The sequence below is a fragment of the Rosa chinensis genome, chromosome 7 (genome assembly GCF_002994745.2).
Source record: "Rosa chinensis cultivar Old Blush chromosome 7, RchiOBHm-V2, whole genome shotgun sequence".
Lineage (NCBI taxonomy): Eukaryota > Viridiplantae > Streptophyta > Magnoliopsida > Rosales > Rosaceae > Rosa > Rosa chinensis.
In genome coordinates, this window is record NC_037094.1 from 16,428,923 (window position 1) to 16,451,783 (window position 22,861).

Genomic DNA, 22,861 nt, shown 5'->3' on the forward strand with positions numbered 1-22,861 from the left:
AAAATTAATTTGGAATATCAAGTGCCCATCCGCTTTTTCAAGAAGAGGGCAAGGGCCCTCACACTCAGGAAACCATCTTCCATTTCTCTATTTTTTTATTAATAAAAAAAACAAAAAATTACAAGAAAGGAAGGGGACCAAATCAAAACCTTCCCACCAAAAACAAAACTAAGATTAAAATCTCCATAAAGAGCATGTAGAACCATAAATTTCCCAATTCTAATTAAAGAGACTATCTTTGTCTTTTTAATCTTTATTATATGTAACATATAGATACTTCAATATACATTTTCATTCAAAACGATGAGACTTCAAGCTGGTCAAAATAGAGGCTAGAAGGTCCACCTTCAGGACTCAAGGCCAGCTTAACAGGACCCTTTGCACCTTCTTCAACAGAGTGCCCGCCAACGTTGAAGGTCATGTCAGTGCTAGTGTAGCCAGGACTAACTGCATTGATTGCAATTTCGGGGTGGCTCTTTGCCAGAACTCTGGTGTAAGCATTCATGGCTGCCTTGGACACTACGTAAGCAGAGAAGTTTATAGGCCAGTCATTAGCTTCAACCAAATTCTCTTTCGCATCCTTCAGAAACTCCTCAACAACCTTGTCCACTTTCTCTTCGGTGAGGCCTTGAACATCTCCTAGTTCATCCCTTGCTTTCTGATGCGTAACACGCTGGAACACATACAAACATTTGAATATTACAAAAAAAAAAAAAATTAAGTTATATGTCAATTTGGATCACATTCATGTACCCCTTCTTGTGTTACATCGCTACGAACAAAGTCAACTATAAAGATTGAAACGATAATCTATATCAAGCTAACAATTATTTTATACTAAATAACTAAAAAGTAGGCTCTGGAATGGGGTTTGGAACTTCTAAAAACCGTGTAGACAACACTACTAATGTGATACACGTCCAATATGTCCTAATATCATCTGTATTAGTAATGTGATACACAATTTATACAATATAAGAATATGATCCATGTAGCATTATTCAAAAGAAAATTATTTTTTGATCGGCTATATTTGAAAGGAATTTTTCAAATATATTTGCCTTAATTAAGGAGTTTAATCCAGTTTTGTACCTTTAACTGTCCTCCGATGGAAGAGACATTGACCATTTTAGGTGAACCAGATTTTTGCAGAAGTCGAATAGTTGCTTTGCTCATTTGCTTGATTCCATAGTAGTTCGTTTTCAGACATTTCTCTGCCCTTTCGTATGTTTGCTCTAGATGCTTTTTCAAGTCTCCAGCTTTTGAACCAAACATCTGTGCAGCATAATCTCCACTAGTTATTGATGTTACAAATATACATAGATATATACATACATATACATATATATAGACACACTTTATATATATCTGCGCGCGTATATTTATTTATTTAAATTCTCCAGGACATTTAATGTCTCTCTATATTGCATGAACTTACATGTTCATAATCAAAAGTTAAGAATGTCTCTCTCTATATTACATAAACTTACATGCTCATAATCAAAAGTTATGTTCTTTGCATTCCCTCCGATCACTGTGATTCCGTTAACTCCTGCATTGTTGACCTGTATTACAGAACAGTGTATTAAACTGTATAACGTATCTATATAAAAACCAGCAAGTCAAATTATAATTTCTTTTCTTTGTGGAGGAGCTTTTTGATCCTTTGTCATTAACTATATCATAGGAATTGAAAGTCAAGTAATACTGATAGAGAGGTAATAAAGTACCAATATGTCAAGCTTCCCGAACTGGGATTCGATGAAATCTGCTAAAGAAGCAATGCTAGTTGCATCGGTTACATCTAGTTGATGAAAAATTACATCAGTCAAGCCAGAAAGCTTGAGCTTTTCGACAGCTTCTTGTCCGCTCTTCACATCTCTTGCAGTTAATACTACCAGGATCCCATTAGAAGCTAGTTGCCTGCATATCTCAAATCCAATCCCTTTGTTGGCCCCGGTGACAACACAAATTCTGAAACCAAAAAGAGAACAAGTATTTTTTGCCTGTGAGAATCAAGACAATTAAGTTAGTAATTAATTAAGGAAATTGTCTCTGCTTAAGTTTGTAGATGTGTCAGGTTGCTCTGAACCAGAACGGTTGTAACATTACATAGAATTAGACATGCATGTCTGAATTTCTTGTCCTAATTCATAGTCTGGCAATATAACATAATTTCATTAATAAATCTATGATATATATAGAAATAGACTATTAGTCTCAAATTAATCTATTAATGCGCGCATGGAGCTAGTTTACTTCTAAAAGTCTGAATCAAACTAATTTATTTTGATATACATTAATATACCTTAGATAGAATCATGGAATCATATAACATTTCAGATATTAATTTGATCGACAAGACACATGTAATACTTAGCCTTCAGTGAAGAAAGTGTTTATGGGAATCTATGAACATATGTGTGTATATACTTACCTCTTTGACTGAGAATCGATGGTTGTTTCGGCCATATGAAGCAAATTAACTATAAGTGAGACGAGGTATGAAAGCTAACTTTAATCGATTATCGATGTATACATCTACTATTGGTTTCTTGGTATTTATACCTTTTCCTTTTCCACTGTGTTGATCAATCTGTGGCGCAAATATGTCCACTACTACACAAATTGAATCAGACGACACCTCTCAGACGACGCATCCTAGTTTTCCGCCGTCTGATTGTTTTTTTTTTTAGATGTCGTTTTTATAAAATCCGTCGTCTGATAAGGAATTGAGAATTAGTTCAGAAGACGTTTAAGGATAGAACCGTTGTATGACCCTAAAAATATTGAGCGGCAAATTTTCCGCCATGTGTATGGTGCCAATCTCATCTCAAACTCCACATTCCCCCCCCCCCCCCCCCCACACATGTATTAAACATTCGACGAAAAACAATAAAATTACTCTCGACTGAGGCTTCTCGACAGACCCAAACTCAAAACCAAAACCCTCTCTCGACTTGCCTCACACTAGACACTCACTGGCAACCCCGACACTCTCTCCCATCGACAGACCCCGACCTCTCTCTCCCACTGACAAACCCTTTCTCGTCAAACCCTATCTCTTCTTCTACAACCCCAACCAAAGCTCTCTCTCTCTCTCTCTCTCTCTTCTCGACAAACCCAGACCAAAACCTAATGGGTTATTCGATCTGGGAAATAGCAAAGGCCTACATCGATAACCACTTGAGTTCGTCGTCGCCGTTGACCTCTACCCAGGCAATCGTTGTTGACCCGAACAACTCCGAGCTCTAGTCCGACCGCGCTAAGGCCAACATCAAATCCAACAATCTCTGGTAACAACGACGTCTCTCTTGCAATTTTCGATGCCTGTTCTTCATCGCCGTCTTCTTGTTTCGTTTCTGAGACCTAGGAATTGAATTGTGTTTTTTGTGTGAACTTATGGGTTTGGGGTTTTTGAATTATAGGGATTCTGAGCGATTGTATTCTTTGTTGTAGTAAGGGACAAGGAGGGATTTCAGCACTACAAGCACTCCAGAAACACACCGGAGAAACCCGTGTCATCTCAATCGAAAGCTTGGCTCAATTCCTCGAAACGGAGGTGCTCTCTGAGGTCTCCGACCAGGTTATCTACTTCATCTTTCTCTCAATTTTTGATTTCCCCTAATCTGTTCAGTTTCAAAATCCTATTTTTATGGTCTGGTTTTCTTCAATCCGTCTTGAGAATTTGCGTTTTGATTGGTTTGGTTGCGTTTTCCCCTCTCTGTTATCTCTAATCTCTCTCTCTTTCTCCCCCATCTTGGATGTGCATGGAATCCATCTCTCTACTATTGCCATAAAAAGTGCAGAAGGAGGAATCCTATAAGGTGAAGAAGAATTCTTGACCGATAACTGAGATGAAGACCACACCATCAAAATCAGTCTCTTTGGTAGGATACTGTGAAGAAGAAGGGGAGAAGGTATGAAGTTTGCACTCCTGAATTATTAATCATTGCCTGCAACTTGCACTTATTGTCTAAATCTATAAATCATATGTTCTTGAGATAAGCAGCAATTAAATGGAGAGAGTTTCATATTGTTTTGTTTAGAAATTGAGCGAACCATAGGGTAAGTTTTGTACGTTATAGATACATATCTTTCTTCCTTCTCATTCTGAACAAGGTTAGTTTAGTCTGAACCTTATCAATCGGAAGTTGAACTCATAAATGGATCCACTTTGCTGTTCCGCGGAGTGACTCTTCACTTAAACATAGTTGTTTCTATGTAACATAAATGTGTGTGGCATGCTGGTATTGTTGAATGGTTCAATGTATTATGACTAAATGATATATCATTAATCGAATTGTGTTATTACTGCTTCTGCCAAAGGACTTCTTTATCTCCATTCCACTGACATATGAAAGCTACCAACATACTTTTGGACTTTGGTTTCTGAATCATACCAATAGAGTTATGGGAATATACCTCTGTAAGGTAAAGCCATCTTCATTTTAAAAAGCATTTGTATTTTATTTTCTTCTCTGCATCATATATATGAACACAAAATGTGTTTGTACTGCCATCCACAATCCTATTTCATGTATTTACATGTCAAATACCACTGACATGAACATTGAAAAAACAAGGAAAGTATAAAATGTCGAGACCTGGATCTGTTTTGAAACATGTCTAGTACAAGCTGTATTTCACATTCATCTCTTTGTGACTGAAAATTGTGTTCGTCAAATTTGACAAATGCAAAGTCTAGTACAAGCTGATTTTGTTTCTTATTTTGCTTCCAAGGATTTGTGTTTCATCTACCGAAGCTTTGTGGGCTGCATTCGAGATTTCTGGGCATTCTCCATATTTGGTTTGCTCTCTCTCGATTCTTCTCATTGTTTGTGATTGATTTTGGGAAATTTTTGCACTTTTGTTGAGTTATAGGTTTTGGGTTTTACATTATTATGTATTAAACATCAGTGGGCAGAATAGTCTGGGATTCGATATGCCTTCATACCGTCTTCAAGTTTTTTTCCTTTTTTAATTTTTTTTTATGAGATATCATCTTCGAGTTGGAAATGTGAAATTACTGTGTTTTTGAGTTAAAATAAAAAACGAGTTCTGGTAGCGATGAGTTGTTCAGTTGCAAGACTTACTGCATATGACTATAGGTATTAAGTTACTTGTGGACCTGTGGTCATGTTGTGAATTACGAATCAAGTATAGATCTGATATGCAGTTTCTAGTTCAGCTTGTTTCTTCGATACTGCTACAAAATAAGTACACTTACAAGATCTCGGATTTCACTTATTGAAGAAACACATATTGAAAAGAGAATACTATCAAACACAACAACAGATTTTTGAGTTTCTCGTCACTCCATATTTGTCGTTTAACACACTACATGCAAGATCCTTTTTGTGAATAATTTATATGTTCTGTTTGCAGGAGAACATGGTTGCGAAGGTTATCAAGCGGTGACATGGTTTTGGGATTGGTTGTAGCTAATGTTGCTATTTTTCCTTTATGGAGGATAGCAGACCCTATATTCATGTACAAGAATTTTACTGTGAGTTCTTAATTTGAACTTGTGTGCTATTAAGTGCTGTCAACTTTTTTGTATTTAATCTTTAATTCCTGACCATTTATGGGCTCTGTCTTCTGGAGCAGCTGCTTGATTATGTGTACCCATTGGCTTTTCATAAGTGACTTAAGTAACTAGTGCACAACTCAAGGAAACAATGTGTTGACGGACAGAACTCTTTATAGGTGCTTAGTATTCTTGTCTCATAATATTCCATTTCTTACTTCATTTTCCTAACTTCTTGATTTTCTCTAAGCAGATCTCATTAAACAATTTTACAAGTGGACGTCTTCACACATTGATAACTTCTACATTTAGTCATGTTGATATTGGGCATATCATTTCTAACATGATTGGACTGTATTTTTTTGGGATCAATGTAAGCTCAGCTTCCTCATAAGCTATTTCTCTTGCGTGCTACTGGTTCCAATTTTTCTTAAACACACATATCCTAAAGGATTCCTGTATGCTACTATATTTGTTATGGAATCAGTTTAGTTGAAGCATGTATCATAAAGCTAAGTTTGCTCAACTTATTTTGTTAATATAATCTTTATGAAATGGCGAGTTCAATCAGTTTCAATCTTGCTTACTGACTTTGGTATATTGACCAGATTGGATTTCACTTTTGGGCCTGAGTTTTTGCTGAAGTTGTATCTAGCTGGAGCTATTGGTGGCTCAATCTTTTACTTGGTGCACCATACCTTCCTTGCTGCATCATTGAAGGTACCATGATCCTGACAAACTAACATATGGTGTTGACATGAAAGAAATAAGATGGTGCGGGATTCTCTAGGTAAGATTGATTATTGATATTCATAGGTATCTGCTAGTATTTGATTACATAATTCCGTTTAAAGATGCATGGCAGTACATAGTAATTATAGTCACCCTCTGTAGAGAATTGCTCTTGCATATCTGGTAGTGGCACTGATAGAAATTTTCTTGAGAACTGCACAAACCAAAGATGTGCCACCTAGCAGGCTGATTGCAGCATGTGTTCTCACTACTTACTTTGCTGTTATTTATGGGACAGATGTTCCTGATTGGAAATTTACCGTCTTTGACAGAGACAATAGTGATTAAGGGAAGAGTTTCACTGTAAGCTTCTGGTTTTCAAATCACATACTTATAAATAATTGGCATGTCTGAAAATCATTAGAAAATTATTGAGTTGGGAAACTTTGTATGTGATTGGAGTTTAAAATATTAAATTATATCACACTTCTTTAAGTGAAAACGTCCATTTCAATTTCAGGTATCTTGTGGCGTTAGAGGAGAACTGGATCCTCCTTGTAATGTAGTGGGATACATTGATGGACAAGTGTTGGGAATCAATCATGTGTATCAGCATCCAGCTTGGAAAAGATCAAAAGTATGTACTTTATCTTTCTTTCTTTTGTTTAATCACTTTCTGATCATCAAGATATTATAACACTGTCAGGTTTACATATTTAACTTGTGTATGTACTCTGAACTGCCAGGCTTGCAATGAGAATTCCCCATATGAAGGACCTTTCCGAAATGGTGCTCCTTTTGAACCTCAAGGAATTGTAAGGTAATATAACCACCGACTGTGTTAGATCATAGATGTGGTTTCAGAATGAAGATGTGGTTTCAAGCAACAAGGAACAAAAATGAGAAGGAAGATGTGGTTTCAGAATATGAAGATAAAGTTACTAGTAATATTAGATGTACTCCTTTTGGGGATAAAAGATTAACTTTGGACAATCCATTTTGGTGCATGATGTAAATTATAACAATTTCTTGTATATATATATATTGATCAGTTAATTTGGTCTTTTTTTATTCCACATCCTGCAAATATAATGCATTGAATCATTCTATTAGGACAACAATAACCACAAAAAAACTGTCGTATGTGCACCAATGACCCAAAAATAAAAATTGTCGACTGAATGTAAAATAGATAATGGATACTTTGAAAAACTGTCGTCTGAATGAAAGTCACACAACGGGCATAAAATAAAGCGACCTCTGAATTGCCTTCACACAACAGTTTCTAAAGTCGCCTGTCGTCTGAAGAATAGTCGCGCAACAGCTAATGCTGTCGACAGCCTGCCGACATGCTGCGCGCCATGCTGCCGAGCCCTTCACACGACGGTTCCCTACAATCGATCTTCATCAGACGGCGCCTTGATAGACGACGCTTTATCTCCATATCAGACGACAGTTTTTAGCCGTCGTCTGATTCAATTTTTGTAGTAGTGGTCGTATGCAATGACCCTCAGTTAACAACGACGACTAATTAAAAACCATTACAAATTAAATTGACTGCAAAAAATATTTAACGCCATGCTGGAGACTAACGGAGTCTCAAATAATATATATTTCTGAATCATTACGCCAGGTTTGATGCAAGTACCATGCATTCAGAGCAAGGAGGAGTGCCGGTATATCTTCGCGTTTTCTGCCAAGTAATTGTTAGAAACTTCGAAGAAAAGATGTTATGTAACGGAAGAAATTAAAGTTTGAATCATGTTAATCTACCTCAGTAATAGATGACCAAACAGAGCCAAATAATACATGCTGGCCATCGTGGTACTAGTGCCTCATTAAAGCCATTCTGAATATCAGATAACCAGAACAAGCTAGTCTCATCAACTTAAAGCAATATTGCAGTATTAATACAAATATACAATTCACGTGGATCGCATTGATCTCAATCAAAGGTTGACTCTTCAGTCAGTTCAATTTAGATGCCAGAAATTCCAGTTGGCAAGTATTAAGTAATAACTCGTAACATTTTAGAGTCTGAAAACATAATATTTTCAGCCAATCAGTTGGTAAGGGCGTGCTTGTATTTGATCCCCAATTCAAGATTGATCGCCACTATCAACAGTCTCTTCTTGGTGAGTAATTTGTGGAAATTATTCTATGCACTGACGGTGTAAGTGATCCAACCCTTATAAAATAATCTCAACCTTTAATATTTATTATCAACTTTATTTTTAATAAACAAAAAGTGTATTTAATGCAATCTAACCATTCATTTATGTTGGTGCAAGTGCATGGCGGTGCTCTGAATAATCTCTGAGTAATTTGGTTGAAGCGTACGACTCTAGTCACCCCCATCAGAATCCATGGGTCCACTGATGGTGTATTGCAGTCAGGATCGGACATGAGATTCTCTACATGTTAAAACTAGGAGGTGTTAAGAGTATATTAGGGTATTTTGGTAACTTTGGTAGTAGAACAGCTGATATATAAGTCCATGTAAAACTGTAATTTGTAATAAACTCAGTAACAATGTAGTACTCTTTGTTTTCACGTTTTCTCCCTCTCTCCCTTTCTCTCATCTTCTTCTTCCTTCGTCTCTGATTCATAGCTCAGCTTTCATGGTATCAGGAGCTCAGGTCGATCGGTGACCTAGATGTTCTTGCTTCCTCTATTTTTTGCTTTCGTGTTATCAATTTCATTCAATTTTGATTTTCCCCAATTCCAAACCCTAACCCCCAAATTCAGTTTCTCCCTCTGCCATGGATCCTTGCCCCAAGCTTGAGCTTTTCACTGTCGTTGTTCTGTTCTGGAATCCGAAACTCATCGATATCAAGCTTCCATGGCCTTGTTCAGTGCGACGTCGTTTTTCGATTCGAGTGCGGACAAGCGATTCCCTCCGGCAGTCTCCACCGGAATTTAGTGCGGATTCATGTCCATGGTTTGATACAATTACAGAGTTTGGTAATCTCTTTCCGATTCACTCATCTCTACACGTTGTTCATCTGCTCTCTGCAATTCTTGTTGCTCCGCTTCACTATACATACTGCTGATGTGCTAGTCTATTATTGGATCTTCCCTAAGTCGTTTCTGTTCATCCGTCTACTTTGCACGTTGTTATGTTGAAGTATATTGATAGAATATTTGAAGAAGAATTAAATTTTGAATTAGATGGAGAAGAATTGATTGGTTTTTGAAGTAGAAGAATTAGTTGTAAATATTTTGAAAGAAGAAGTGAGTGAAATTTGCAGAAGAAGAATTGGTTGAATTTTGAAGAAGTAGATGATTAGTTGTATATAGTTTGAAGAACAATTAATTGAATGAATTTTTGAAGAAGAAGAAGGATTTTTGAAGAAGAAGAGTTGAGTTGAATTTTGAAGTATTGATTGATTTTTGAAGAAGTAGATGATTAGTTGTATATAGTTTGAAGAACAATTGAATGAATTTTTGAAGAAGTATTAAGTGAATGTTACAGAACAAGAATTAGTAGAATATTGAAGTTTGTTTTCTTTTTGGATGGATGGTTCTGACTTGACAAGTGGGATAGTAGAAGATGTTAGCTGATTGTGTTTTGGATTGTGAGAATGGCTCTAGTGTGAAGGAAGTACTCTCATTAGACCAGAGGGTCTCAGGTTCATCAGTGAAGTAGAGTTATGCAGGTGGAGCAGATGACAAGATTTTATCCACTGAGAAACAATGGAGCTATTGAAAACATGGTGGTGAAAATGAAATTGTTACTATCAGAACTTTTGTTGATTTCAAGGAATTCAATGTAGAGGCTCTAGAGAAGTTCCTTGAAGAATCTAGCTCGGCAGTTGTTACAGAATTCAACAATGACCCAGACAACCACCCTTTTGTTATCAAGTTCTTCAATGGTCCAAATGATAAGGCTATGTTGTTTCTGAACTTCAGCAGTGATGTTGCTGATGCTTTTAAATCAAAGTATCGTGAAGAAGCTGAGAAATACAAAGGAGAGGGCATAAGTTTTTTAGTTGGAGATCTAGAGGCTAGTCAAGGTGCCTTCCAGTACTTTGGACTTACAGAAGACCAAGTGCCTCTCATCATCATACAGACCAATGACAGACAAAAGTTTTTGAAACCACATTTGGAGCCAGATCATATTTCAGTTAGGGTGAAGGAATACAAGGATGGGAAAGTATCACCATACAAAAAGTCTGAACCCATCCTTGAGAAGAACGATGACCCTGTTAAAGTTGTAGTCGCTGAGAGCCTCCAGGACATTATTTTCAAGTCTGGGAAAAATGTGCTACTCTAGTTTTATGCTCCATGGTGTGGACACTGCAAGAAGGGTTCCTAATGAGTTTGATTAGAGTGAAGTTGGTTTTGAGGCATGCTATGTTCTGAGTATTTACTGCCCTTGATTTTGGAGTTAATCACCCGTCCTTGTTCTGAAGAAGAGGCACCAGTTCCATCATTTGGTTATGGGGTTTTACTTTTCACATTTGCTCCAACCATATGCTTGTACCCAAGCCTATGGTTGAGGGGGGATGTTAAGAGTATATTAGGGTATATTGGTAACTTTGGTAGTAGAACAGCTGATATATAAGTCCATGTAAAACTGTAATTTGTAATAAACTCAGTAACAATGTAGTACTCTTTGTTTTCACGTTTTCTCCCTCTCTCCCTTTCTCTCATCTTCTTCTTCCTTCGTCTCTGATTCATAGCTCAGCTTTCATGGTATCAGGAGCTCAGGTCGATCGGTGACCTAGATGTTCTTGCTTCCTCTATTTTTTGCTTTCGTGTTATCAATTTCATTCAATTTTGATTTTCCCCAATTCCAAACCCTAACCCCCAAATTCAGTTTCTCCCTCTGCCATGGATCCTTGCCCCAAGCTTGAGCTTTTCACTGTCGTTGTTCTGTTCTGGAATCCGAAACTCATCGATATCAAGCTTCCATGGCCTTGTTCAGTGCGACGTCGTTTTTCGATTCGAGTGCGGACAAGCGATTCCCTCCGGCAGTCTCCACCGGAATTTAGTGCGGATTCATGTCCATGGTTTGATACAATTACAGAGTTTGGTAATCTCTTTCCGATTCACTCATCTCTACACGTTGTTCATCTGCTCTCTGCAATTCTTGTTGCTCCGCTTCACTATACATACTGCTGATGTGCTAGTCTATTATTGGATCTTCCCTAAGTCGTTTCTGTTCATCCGTCTACTTTGCACGTTGTTATGTTGAAGTATATTGATAGAATATTTGAAGAAGAATTAAATTTTGAATTAGATGGAGAAGAATTGATTGGTTTTTGAAGTAGAAGAATTAGTTGTAAATATTTTGAAAGAAGAAGTGAGTGAAATTTGCAGAAGAAGAATTGGTTGAATTTTGAAGAAGTAGATGATTAGTTGTATATAGTTTGAAGAACAATTAATTGAATGAATTTTTGAAGAAGAAGAAGGATTTTTGAAGAAGAAGAGTTGAGTTGAATTTTGAAGTATTGATTGATTTTTGAAGAAGTAGATGATTAGTTGTATATAGTTTGAAGAACAATTGAATGAATTTTTGAAGAAGTATTAAGTGAATGTTACAGAACAAGAATTAGTAGAATATTGAAGTTTGTTTTCTTTTTGGATGGATGGTTCTGACTTGACAAGTGGGATAGTAGAAGATGTTAGCTGATTGTGTTTTGGATTGTGAGAATGGCTCTAGTGTGAAGGAAGTACTCTCATTAGACCAGAGGGTCTCAGGTTCATCAGTGAAGTAGAGTTATGCAGGTGGAGCAGATGACAAGATTTTATCCACTGAGAAACAATGGAGCTATTGAAAACATGGTGGTGAAAATGAAATTGTTACTATCAGAACTTTTGTTGATTTCAAGGAATTCAATGTAGAGGCTCTAGAGAAGTTCCTTGAAGAATCTAGCTCGGCAGTTGTTACAGAATTCAACAATGACCCAGACAACCACCCTTTTGTTATCAAGTTCTTCAATGGTCCAAATGATAAGGCTATGTTGTTTCTGAACTTCAGCAGTGATGTTGCTGATGCTTTTAAATCAAAGTATCGTGAAGAAGCTGAGAAATACAAAGGAGAGGGCATAAGTTTTTTAGTTGGAGATCTAGAGGCTAGTCAAGGTGCCTTCCAGTACTTTGGACTTACAGAAGACCAAGTGCCTCTCATCATCATACAGACCAATGACAGACAAAAGTTTTTGAAACCACATTTGGAGCCAGATCATATTTCAGTTAGGGTGAAGGAATACAAGGATGGGAAAGTATCACCATACAAAAAGTCTGAACCCATCCTTGAGAAGAACGATGACCCTGTTAAAGTTGTAGTCGCTGAGAGCCTCCAGGACATTATTTTCAAGTCTGGGAAAAATGTGCTACTCTAGTTTTATGCTCCATGGTGTGGACACTGCAAGAAGGGTTCCTAATGAGTTTGATTAGAGTGAAGTTGGTTTTGAGGCATGCTATGTTCTGAGTATTTACTGCCCTTGATTTTGGAGTTAATCACCCGTCCTTGTTCTGAAGAAGAGGCACCAGTTCCATCATTTGGTTATGGGGTTTTACTTTTCACATTTGCTCCAACCATATGCTTGTACCCAAGCCTATGGTTGAGGGGGGATGTTAAGAGTATATTAGGGTATATTGGTAACTTTGGTAGTAGAACAGCTGATATATAAGTCCATGTAAAACTGTAATTTGTAATAAACTCAGTAACAATGTAGTACTCTTTGTTTTCACGTTTTCTCCCTCTCTCCCTTTCTCTCATCTTCTTCTTCCTTCGTCTCTGATTCATAGCTCAGCTTTCATGGTATCAGGAGCTCAGGTCGATCGGTGACCTAGATGTTCTTGCTTCCTCTATTTTTTGCTTTCGTGTTATCAATTTCATTCAATTTTGATTTTCCCCGATTCCAAACCCTAACCCCCAAATTCAGTTTCTCCCTCTGCCATGGATCCTTGCCCCAAGCTTGAGCTTTTCACTGTCGTTGTTCTGTTCTGGAATCCGAAACTCATCGATATCAAGCTTCCATGGCCTTGTTCAGTGCGACGTCGTTTTTCGATTCGAGTGCGGACAAGCGATTCCCTCCGGCAGTCTCCACCGGAATTTAGTGCGGATTCATGTCCATGGTTTGATACAATTACAGAGTTTGGTAATCTCTTTCCGATTCACTCATCTCTACACGTTGTTCATCTGCTCTCTGCAATTCTTGTTGCTCCGCTTCACTATACATACTGCTGATGTGCTAGTCTATTATTGGATCTTCCCTAAGTCGTTTCTGTTCATCCGTCTACTTTGCACGTTGTTATGTTGAAGTATATTGATAGAATATTTGAAGAAGAATTAAATTTTGAATTAGATGGAGAAGAATTGATTGGTTTTTGAAGTAGAAGAATTAGTTGTAAATATTTTGAAAGAAGAAGTGAGTGAAATTTGCAGAAGAAGAATTGGTTGAATTTTGAAGAAGTAGATGATTAGTTGTATATAGTTTGAAGAACAATTAATTGAATGAATTTTTGAAGAAGAAGAAGGATTTTTGAAGAAGAAGAGTTGAGTTGAATTTTGAAGTATTGATTGATTTTTGAAGAAGTAGATGATTAGTTGTATATAGTTTGAAGAACAATTGAATGAATTTTTGAAGAAGTATTAAGTGAATGTTACAGAACAAGAATTAGTAGAATATTGAAGTTTGTTTTCTTTTTGGATGGATGGTTCTGACTTGACAAGTGGGATAGTAGAAGATGTTAGCTGATTGTGTTTTGGATTGTGAGAATGGCTCTAGTGTGAAGGAAGTACTCTCATTAGACCAGAGGGTCTCAGGTTCATCAGTGAAGTAGAGTTATGCAGGTGGAGCAGATGACAAGATTTTATCCACTGAGAAACAATGGAGCTATTGAAAACATGGTGGTGAAAATGAAATTGTTACTATCAGAACTTTTGTTGATTTCAAGGAATTCAATGTAGAGGCTCTAGAGAAGTTCCTTGAAGAATCTAGCTCGGCAGTTGTTACAGAATTCAACAATGACCCAGACAACCACCCTTTTGTTATCAAGTTCTTCAATGGTCCAAATGATAAGGCTATGTTGTTTCTGAACTTCAGCAGTGATGTTGCTGATGCTTTTAAATCAAAGTATCGTGAAGAAGCTGAGAAATACAAAGGAGAGGGCATAAGTTTTTTAGTTGGAGATCTAGAGGCTAGTCAAGGTGCCTTCCAGTACTTTGGACTTACAGAAGACCAAGTGCCTCTCATCATCATACAGACCAATGACAGACAAAAGTTTTTGAAACCACATTTGGAGCCAGATCATATTTCAGTTAGGGTGAAGGAATACAAGGATGGGAAAGTATCACCATACAAAAAGTCTGAACCCATCCTTGAGAAGAACGATGACCCTGTTAAAGTTGTAGTCGCTGAGAGCCTCCAGGACATTATTTTCAAGTCTGGGAAAAATGTGCTACTCTAGTTTTATGCTCCATGGTGTGGACACTGCAAGAAGGGTTCCTAATGAGTTTGATTAGAGTGAAGTTGGTTTTGAGGCATGCTATGTTCTGAGTATTTACTGCCCTTGATTTTGGAGTTAATCACCCGTCCTTGTTCTGAAGAAGAGGCACCAGTTCCATCATTTGGTTATGGGGTTTTACTTTTCACATTTGCTCCAACCATATGCTTGTACCCAAGCCTATGGTTGAGGGGGGATGTTAAGAGTATATTAGGGTATATTGGTAACTTTGGTAGTAGAACAGCTGATATATAAGTCCATGTAAAACTGTAATTTGTAATAAACTCAGTAACAATGTAGTACTCTTTGTTTTCACGTTTTCTCCCTCTCTCCCTTTCTCTCATCTTCTTCTTCCTTCGTCTCTGATTCATAGCTCAGCTTTCATGGTATCAGGAGCTCAGGTCGATCGGTGACCTAGATGTTCTTGCTTCCTCTATTTTTTGCTTTCATGTTATCAATTTCATTCAATTTTGATTTTCCCCGATTCCAAACCCTAACCCCCAAATTCAGTTTCTCCCTCTGCCATGGATCCTTGCCCCAAGCTTGAGCTTTTCACTGTCGTTGTTCTGTTCTGGAATCCGAAACTCATCGATATCAAGCTTCCATGGCCTTGTTCAGTGCGACGTCGTTTTTCGATTCGAGTGCGGACAAGCGATTCCCTCCGGCAGTCTCCACCGGAATTTAGTGCGGATTCATGTCCATGGTTTGATACAATTACAGAGTTTGGTAATCTCTTTCCGATTCACTCATCTCTACACGTTGTTCATCTGCTCTCTGCAATTCTTGTTGCTCCGCTTCACTATACATACTGCTGATGTGCTAGTCTATTATTGGATCTTCCCTAAGTCGTTTCTGTTCATCCGTCTACTTTGCACGTTGTTATGTTGAAGTATATTGATAGAATATTTGAAGAAGAATTAAATTTTGAATTAGATGGAGAAGAATTGATTGGTTTTTGAAGTAGAAGAATTAGTTGTAAATATTTTGAAAGAAGAAGTGAGTGAAATTTGCAGAAGAAGAATTGGTTGAATTTTGAAGAAGTAGATGATTAGTTGTATATAGTTTGAAGAACAATTAATTGAATGAATTTTTGAAGAAGAAGAAGGATTTTTGAAGAAGAAGAGTTGAGTTGAATTTTGAAGTATTGATTGATTTTTGAAGAAGTAGATGATTAGTTCTATATAGTTTGAAGAACAATTGAATGAATTTTTGAAGAAGTATTAAGTGAATGTTACAGAACAAGAATTAGTAGAATATTGAAGTTTGTTTTCTTTTTGGATGGATGGTTCTGACTTGACAAGTGGGATAGTAGAAGATGTTAGCTGATTGTGTTTTGGATTGTGAGAATGGCTCTAGTGTGAAGGAAGTACTCTCATTAGACCAGAGGGTCTCAGGTTCATCAGTGAAGTAGAGTTATGCAGGTGGAGCAGATGACAAGATTTTATCCACTGAGAAACAATGGAGCTATTGAAAACATGGTGGTGAAAATGAAATTGTTACTATCAGAACTTTTGTTGATTTCAAGGAATTCAATGTAGAGGCTCTAGAGAAGTTCCTTGAAGAATCTAGCTCGGCAGTTGTTACAGAATTCAACAATGACCCAGACAACCACCCTTTTGTTATCAAGTTCTTCAATGGTCCAAATGATAAGGCTATGTTGTTTCTGAACTTCAGCAGTGATGTTGCTGATGCTTTTAAATCAAAGTATCGTGAAGAAGCTGAGAAATACAAAGGAGAGGGCATAAGTTTTTTAGTTGGAGATCTAGAGGCTAGTCAAGGTGCCTTCCAGTACTTTGGACTTACAGAAGACCAAGTGCCTCTCATCATCATACAGACCAATGACAGACAAAAGTTTTTGAAACCACATTTGGAGCCAGATCATATTTCAGTTAGGGTGAAGGAATACAAGGATGGGAAAGTATCACCATACAAAAAGTCTGAACCCATCCTTGAGAAGAACGATGACCCTGTTAAAGTTGTAGTCGCTGAGAGCCTCCAGGACATTATTTTCAAGTCTGGGAAAAATGTGCTACTCTAGTTTTATGCTCCATGGTGTGGACACTGCAAGAAGGGTTCCTAATGAGTTTGATTAGAGTGAAGTTGGTTTTGAGGCATGCTATGTTCTGAGTATTTACTGCCCTTGATTTTGGAGTTAATCACCCGTCCTTGTTCTGAAGAAGAGGCACCAGTTCCATCATTTGGTTATGGGGTTTTACTTTTCACATTTGCTCCAACCATATGCTTGTACCCAAGCCTATGGTTGAGGGGGGATGTTAAGAGTATATTAGGGTATATTGGTAACTTTGGTAGTAGAACAGCTGATATATAAGTCCATGTAAAACTGTAATTTGTAATAAACTCAGTAACAATGTAGTACTCTTTGTTTTCACGTTTTCTCCCTCTCTCCCTTTCTCTCATCTTCTTCTTCCTTCGTCTCTGATTCATAGCTCAGCTTTCATGGTATCAGGAGCTCAGGTCGATCGGTGACCTAGATGTTCTTGCTTCCTCTATTTTTTGCTTTCATGTTATCAATTTCATTCAATTTTGATTTTCCCCGATTCCAAACCCTAACCCCCAAATTCAGTTTCTCCCTCTGCCATGGATCCTTGCCCCAAGCTTGAGCTTTTCACTGTCGTTGTTCTGTTCTGGAATCCGAAACTCATCGATATCAAGCTTCCATGGCCTTGTTCAGTGCGACGTCGTTTTTCGATTCGAGTGCGGACAAGCGATTCCCTCCGGCAGTCTCCACCGGAATTTAGTGCGGATTCATGTCCATGGTTTGATACAATTACAGAGTTTGGTAATCTCTTTCCGATTCACTCATCTCTACACGTTGTTCATCTGCTCTCTGCAATTCTTGTTGCTCCGCTTCACTATACATACTGCTGATGTGCTAGTCTATTATTGGATCTTCCCTAAGTCGTTTCTGTTCATCCGTCTACTTTGCACGTTGTTATGTTGAAGTATATTGATAGAATATTTGAAGAAGAATTAAATTTTGAATTAGATGGAGAAGAATTGATTGGTTTTTGAAGTAGAAGAATTAGTTGTAAATATTTTGAAAGAAGAAGTGAGTGAAATTTGCAGAAGAAGAATTGGTTGAATTTTGAAGAAGTAGATGATTAGTTGTATATAGTTTGAAGAACAATTAATTGAATGAATTTTTGAAGAAGAAGAAGGATTTTTGAAGAAGAAGAGTTGAGTTGAATTTTGAAGTATTGATTGATTTTTGAAGAAGTAGATGATTAGTTGTATATAGTTTGAAGAACAATTGAATGAATTTTTGAAGAAGTATTAAGTGAATGTTACAGAACAAGAATTAGTAGAATATTGAAGTTTGTTTTCTTTTTGGATGGATGGTTCTGACTTGACAAGTGGGATAGTAGAAGATGTTAGCTGATTGTGTTTTGGATTGTGAGAATGGCTCTAGTGTGAAGGAAGTACTCTCATTAGACCAGAGGGTCTCAGGTTCATCAGTGAAGTAGAGTTATGCAGGTGGAGCAGATGACAAGATTTTATCCACTGAGAAACAATGGAGCTATTGAAAACATGGTGGTGAAAATGAAATTGTTACTATCAGAACTTTTGTTGATTTCAAGGAATTCAATGTAGAGGCTCTAGAGAAGTTCCTTGAAGAATCTAGCTCGGCAGTTGTTACAGAATTCAACAATGACCCAGACAACCACCCTTTTGTTATCAAGTTCTTCAATGGTCCAAATGATAAGGCTATGTTGTTTCTGAACTTCAGCAGTGATGTTGCTGATGCTTTTAAATCAAAGTATCGTGAAGAAGCTGAGAAATACAAAGGAGAGGGCATAAGTTTTTTAGTTGGAGATCTAGAGGCTAGTCAAGGTGCCTTCCAGTACTTTGGACTTACAGAAGACCAAGTGCCTCTCATCATCATACAGACCAATGACAGACAAAAGTTTTTGAAACCACATTTGGAGCCAGATCATATTTCAGTTAGGGTGAAGGAATACAAGGATGGGAAAGTATCACCATACAAAAAGTCTGAACCCATCCTTGAGAAGAACGATGACCCTGTTAAAGTTGTAGTCGCTGAGAGCCTCCAGGACATTATTTTCAAGTCTGGGAAAAATGTGCTACTCTAGTTTTATGCTCCATGGTGTGGACACTGCAAGAAGGGTTCCTAATGAGTTTGATTAGAGTGAAGTTGGTTTTGAGGCATGCTATGTTCTGAGTATTTACTGCCCTTGATTTTGGAGTTAATCACCCGTCCTTGTTCTGAAGAAGAGGCACCAGTTCCATCATTTGGTTATGGGGTTTTACTTTTCACATTTGCTCCAACCATATGCTTGTACCCAAGCCTATGGTTGAGGGGGGATGTTAAGAGTATATTAGGGTATATTGGTAACTTTGGTAGTAGAACAGCTGATATATAAGTCCATGTAAAACTGTAATTTGTAATAAACTCAGTAACAATGTAGTACTCTTTGTTTTCACGTTTTCTCCCTCTCTCCCTTTCTCTCATCTTCTTCTTCCTTCGTCTCTGATTCATAGCTCAGCTTTCAGGAGGGAGTCTTATGTACGGCACCCGCACCACGTGGCAGTGGGGCGGGCCAATCAGTGTCCAAGTAGGGGGTATTTTGGATATTGCATATTAAAAATCAGGGGCAGTTTCAGAAAGGAGGGAAAAGTTTGAGATTTTTGATTGGAGGGCCGCACGGCCCCACCACTTGGCAGCCCCCACGCAAGAATTTTTCTAAAACTAGAAACTGTAGCCCAAAGAAAAAAAATATGTTAGTGTGAGTCATAGTTCCCTATTAGGAATAGACTAACAAGGTAATATATTATTGTAACTACTTACCTTGTATATGTTGTGTAGTACAGTAGTACATAATTGTTGTAGTACAATTGTAATATGTTTGTATACACCACAGAATGAGTGTAATAATATATCAGAAAATTCATTCTCTATAGCTTGTCTTATTTGACTTGGTATCAGAGTAGAGATCCGAAAGGACTTTGTCTCGTTGTTTTAAATTTAGTTTTTGTTCAAAATTGAGGAGTTAGAACCCCGTTGTTAGGGTTTTTCACCTCTTAACAACGTTATTATTATCGTCGTTTGTCTGCATCCTGAGCGTCTGTCAAAGAACGACCAGTGTCTTCTTCTTTGACTTCCTCGACATCATTTCCAGATCAGATCCGGCATCAAAGGCTTCAGTCCCCTTATTCTGCATTGGACCCGATTCCTTTCTTCTTCCGCATCAGAACATACCCGGCGATCTTCATCTGCATCAGAGCAGATCCGTCAGTCTTCGAATCACTTAGAACCGTAACAGTCGGTTTCCAGGAGCTCATCATCGTCGATTTCCAGATCTCCCAGAATTGGCGATCCCAGCTCAGATCAGAACCGGCGATCCTTGCTCGCTCAGCTCCATCGCCCAACAACCAGAGATCGACGCTCACCTAGAACAGGTGATCCTCGCTCCTCGCTCTGCCGTCAGTTCTCTAGACCAAACCAGCCTCGTCTCTTGTCCAAACCGCCTTTATCTGCCTCTTACATCAGAGATCGATCTCCGATCTCTTCAGTTGGTCAACTTGATCAGTGAGTCAACTCAATCAACCTAACTCGGTCAACCCTAGATCTCTGAGTCAACTCTAACAGGTTCCAAAAAAAAAAAAATTGTTGTTATTAATTTTGGAGCCTTCTATTCTTCTTAATTCCGCTGCGTACTTTGGGATTTGTGTGTTTTTCCTCTATTGTATTATTGCAATGGGTGGTGATGACAGTAAAGATCAGAGTTCCAAGGTCAATGATGTCCAGAAGGTTAAGGTGCCTGTGCGAAGTTCAGATGGAGGTTCTTTTGGGGGTACGGAACTCAATGGTACAAAGGCCAAGTTGCCTGCACCTTTCCTTCAGCAGCAGAGTTCACTCCCCCTACATCAGCCAGGTCCTCTACCAGGCTTCACTAACCGCCCTCGTCCTCAATGCTCTTATTGCAATGTCCTTGGACATGTTCGGGAGACTTGTTGGAAGCTGAATGGGTTCCCCAAAAAGAAAGGTTATCGTCCTAAGGCAAAGACAGCTGCGGTTCAGTTGATTCAAGAACCCGACTTCTATGGCAGCAGGACATGATCATCATACTGCAGGTAGGGCTGCTCCTACGGCCTTCATACCTGGTTGTGGTAAGATTGGTATGGCTTTAAAGGTTTCTAACTTTGTTGGTTCTGATACATGGATTATTGATTCTGGTGCCTCCGATCATATGACTTATGATAAATCGTATTTTACTGACTTGTCTTTCCCACTAGTGTCCTATGTCACTAATGCCAATGGTGAGGCTTTTCCTGTGTTAGGGTCAGGGTCAGTGCGTATTACTCCCACTTTAGAGCTTCATAATGTGTTATATGTACCTGACTTGTCTCATCACTTGATATCTGTTCCACAGTTGAATACTGAGTCTAAATGCTCCGTAACCTTTTATCATATGTATGTGATTTTTCAGGATCTTCTCACCAGGGAGATAGTCGGTCGAGGGTATCTGAGGGGTAGGTTGTTCCATCTAGATCAGACATATGCAGGAGAGAAACCAGGAGTACAGTCCCGAGTCGCTTTGACTTCGAATTCTGATAAGATAAGTGAAATTTGGTTGTGGCATCGCCGTTTAGGGCATCATTCTTTTAGTCTTATGAAAACAACCACACCTACTCTGTTTATTGGTGTGAATGAGTCTGCTTTACGTTGTGAAACATGTGTTTTGGCTAAGAGTCATCGTGCTACTTATTCTCCTAGAGTGTCTAATAAAAGTGTTATTCCTTTTGAGTTGATTTATTCTGATGTTTGGGGACCTTCTAGAGAGCCCACTGTATCGGGTATGAGATATTTTGTGTTGTTTATTGATGATTGTACGAGATTGTCATGGGTTGCCCTTCTTAAAACCAAAGATGAAGTCTTTCTAGCTTTCCAAACTTTTCGTACTCTTGTTCAAACACAGTACCGTAGCACCATTAAAGTCCTTCGTTCTGAAAATGGGGGGGAATATGTTAATCATGTTTTCCACGAGTTTTTTAACACCCATGAGATTGTTCACCAAACCACATGTCCACAAACACCTGAACAAAATGGAGTGTCTGAAAGGAAAAACCGTCATTTACTTGATATGGCTCATGCCCTTCTCTTTAGTGCCCATATGCCTAAGTATCTTTGGGGTAATGTTGTATATGCTTCCTCCCATCTTATCAACCGTCTTCCCTCTAGTGTCCTTTAGGGAAAAATTCCATTTGAGGTTCTTGCATCTCATGTCTCCTTACCTTCATTTCATAATCTTCCAGCTCGTGTCTTTAGTTGTGTTGCTTTTGTCCAGGTTCCTAAGAACCAGGGGTCTAAATTGGATGCCCGGGCACTTAAGTGTGTGTTTGTTGGCTACGGATGGTATCAAAAAGGGTACAAGTGCTTTCATCCACTTACCAGGAAGTACTATGTCACTATGGATGTTACTTTGTTTGAGGACATGAGTTATTTTTCCTCTTCAGATACAGCTTTTCAGGGGGAGAATTCATTTTTTGAAGAGCTGTATCATGGAGAGGGGGAGGAATCAGAAGGAGGAGAAGAAGCAGGTGGTATTTTGACGGATCCAGTTGAGACCATTAGCTCGCCGCCTCTAGAAGCAGAATCTGCAAACATCCAAGTACCAGTTTCTTTGGCCGAAAATGATGTTGAAGACACAACTGTCCCTCCTACCATTGCTTCTACCCCTGGCCCACAGCTTCCTGGTACTGAAGATCACTCATTTGAGGTATGTCCACTCACTAGTACTAGTAGTAATGAGTCTAATGTTGGGCAATATGTGTTACCAAATAGGGCCACTCGGGGTCAATCAGCCAAAAGATATGAACCTACTCTTACTGCCAAATCAAAATACCCAGTAGCCAATTATATGTCCACTAGGAGGCTGTCTAAGTCATATGAATCTTTTGTGAATCAAATATCTGCTGTATCAGTACCTAACAAAGTGCAAGATGCTTTGGGGGATCAAAAGTGGAGGAAGGCAATGGAAGAAGAGATGGAGGCGTTGCAGAAGAGCAATACTTGGCAACTTGTGCCTCCACCATAAGGCAAGAAGGCTGTAGGTTGTCGTTGGGTGTTTACCGTGAAGCATAATGCAGATGGATCAG

The 22,861-nt window shown here is 38.3% G+C and overlaps 7 protein-coding genes and 1 long non-coding RNA gene across 8 annotated transcripts; 7 read left to right on the top strand and 1 right to left on the bottom strand.

Annotated features, from left to right (window-relative positions):
- Positions 1–274: 274 nt before the first annotated feature.
- On the bottom strand, positions 275–2,563 carry LOC112178570 (salutaridine reductase). The gene is made up of 5 exons (XM_024316722.2): positions 2,438–2,563; positions 1,731–1,974; positions 1,491–1,565; positions 1,093–1,275; positions 275–673 (listed from the first exon to the last, which is right to left on the bottom strand). Exons 1-5 carry the CDS (start codon positions 2,470–2,472, stop codon positions 296–298), a joined length of 915 nt encoding a protein of 304 aa, XP_024172490.1. The 5' UTR covers positions 2,473–2,563; the 3' UTR covers positions 275–295.
- A 2,184-nt stretch (positions 2,564–4,747) lies between these two features.
- On the top strand, positions 4,748–6,259 carry LOC121050613 (RHOMBOID-like protein 12, mitochondrial). The gene is made up of 3 exons (XM_040511347.1): positions 4,748–5,509; positions 5,784–5,920; positions 6,151–6,259. Exons 1-3 carry the CDS (start codon positions 5,423–5,425, stop codon positions 6,257–6,259), a joined length of 333 nt encoding a protein of 110 aa, XP_040367281.1. The 5' UTR covers positions 4,748–5,422.
- A 4-nt stretch (positions 6,260–6,263) lies between these two features.
- On the top strand, positions 6,264–6,873 carry LOC112181015. The gene is made up of 3 exons (XR_002928630.2): positions 6,264–6,320; positions 6,561–6,625; positions 6,783–6,873. It is a non-coding gene; the product is annotated as an uncharacterized LOC112181015 (long non-coding RNA).
- Positions 6,874–9,815: 2,942 nt separating this feature from the next.
- On the top strand, positions 9,816–10,538 carry LOC112177490 (protein disulfide-isomerase-like). Its single transcript, XM_024315781.1, has 2 exons — positions 9,816–9,866; positions 10,026–10,538. Exons 1-2 carry the CDS (start codon positions 9,816–9,818, stop codon positions 10,536–10,538), a joined length of 564 nt encoding a protein of 187 aa, XP_024171549.1.
- A 1,351-nt stretch (positions 10,539–11,889) lies between these two features.
- Positions 11,890–12,612, top strand: LOC112177491 (protein disulfide-isomerase-like). Its single transcript, XM_024315782.1, has 2 exons — positions 11,890–11,940; positions 12,100–12,612. Exons 1-2 carry the CDS (start codon positions 11,890–11,892, stop codon positions 12,610–12,612), a joined length of 564 nt encoding a protein of 187 aa, XP_024171550.1.
- A 1,351-nt stretch (positions 12,613–13,963) lies between these two features.
- On the top strand, positions 13,964–14,686 carry LOC112177492 (protein disulfide-isomerase-like). Its single transcript, XM_024315783.1, has 2 exons — positions 13,964–14,014; positions 14,174–14,686. Exons 1-2 carry the CDS (start codon positions 13,964–13,966, stop codon positions 14,684–14,686), a joined length of 564 nt encoding a protein of 187 aa, XP_024171551.1.
- Positions 14,687–16,037: 1,351 nt separating this feature from the next.
- On the top strand, positions 16,038–16,760 carry LOC112177493 (protein disulfide-isomerase-like). Its single transcript, XM_024315785.1, has 2 exons — positions 16,038–16,088; positions 16,248–16,760. Exons 1-2 carry the CDS (start codon positions 16,038–16,040, stop codon positions 16,758–16,760), a joined length of 564 nt encoding a protein of 187 aa, XP_024171553.1.
- Positions 16,761–18,111: 1,351 nt separating this feature from the next.
- Positions 18,112–18,834, top strand: LOC112177494 (protein disulfide-isomerase-like). Its single transcript, XM_024315786.1, has 2 exons — positions 18,112–18,162; positions 18,322–18,834. The coding sequence occupies exons 1-2, from the start codon at positions 18,112–18,114 to the stop codon at positions 18,832–18,834; spliced, it is 564 nt and encodes a 187-aa protein (XP_024171554.1).
- Positions 18,835–22,861: the final 4,027 nt, after the last annotated feature.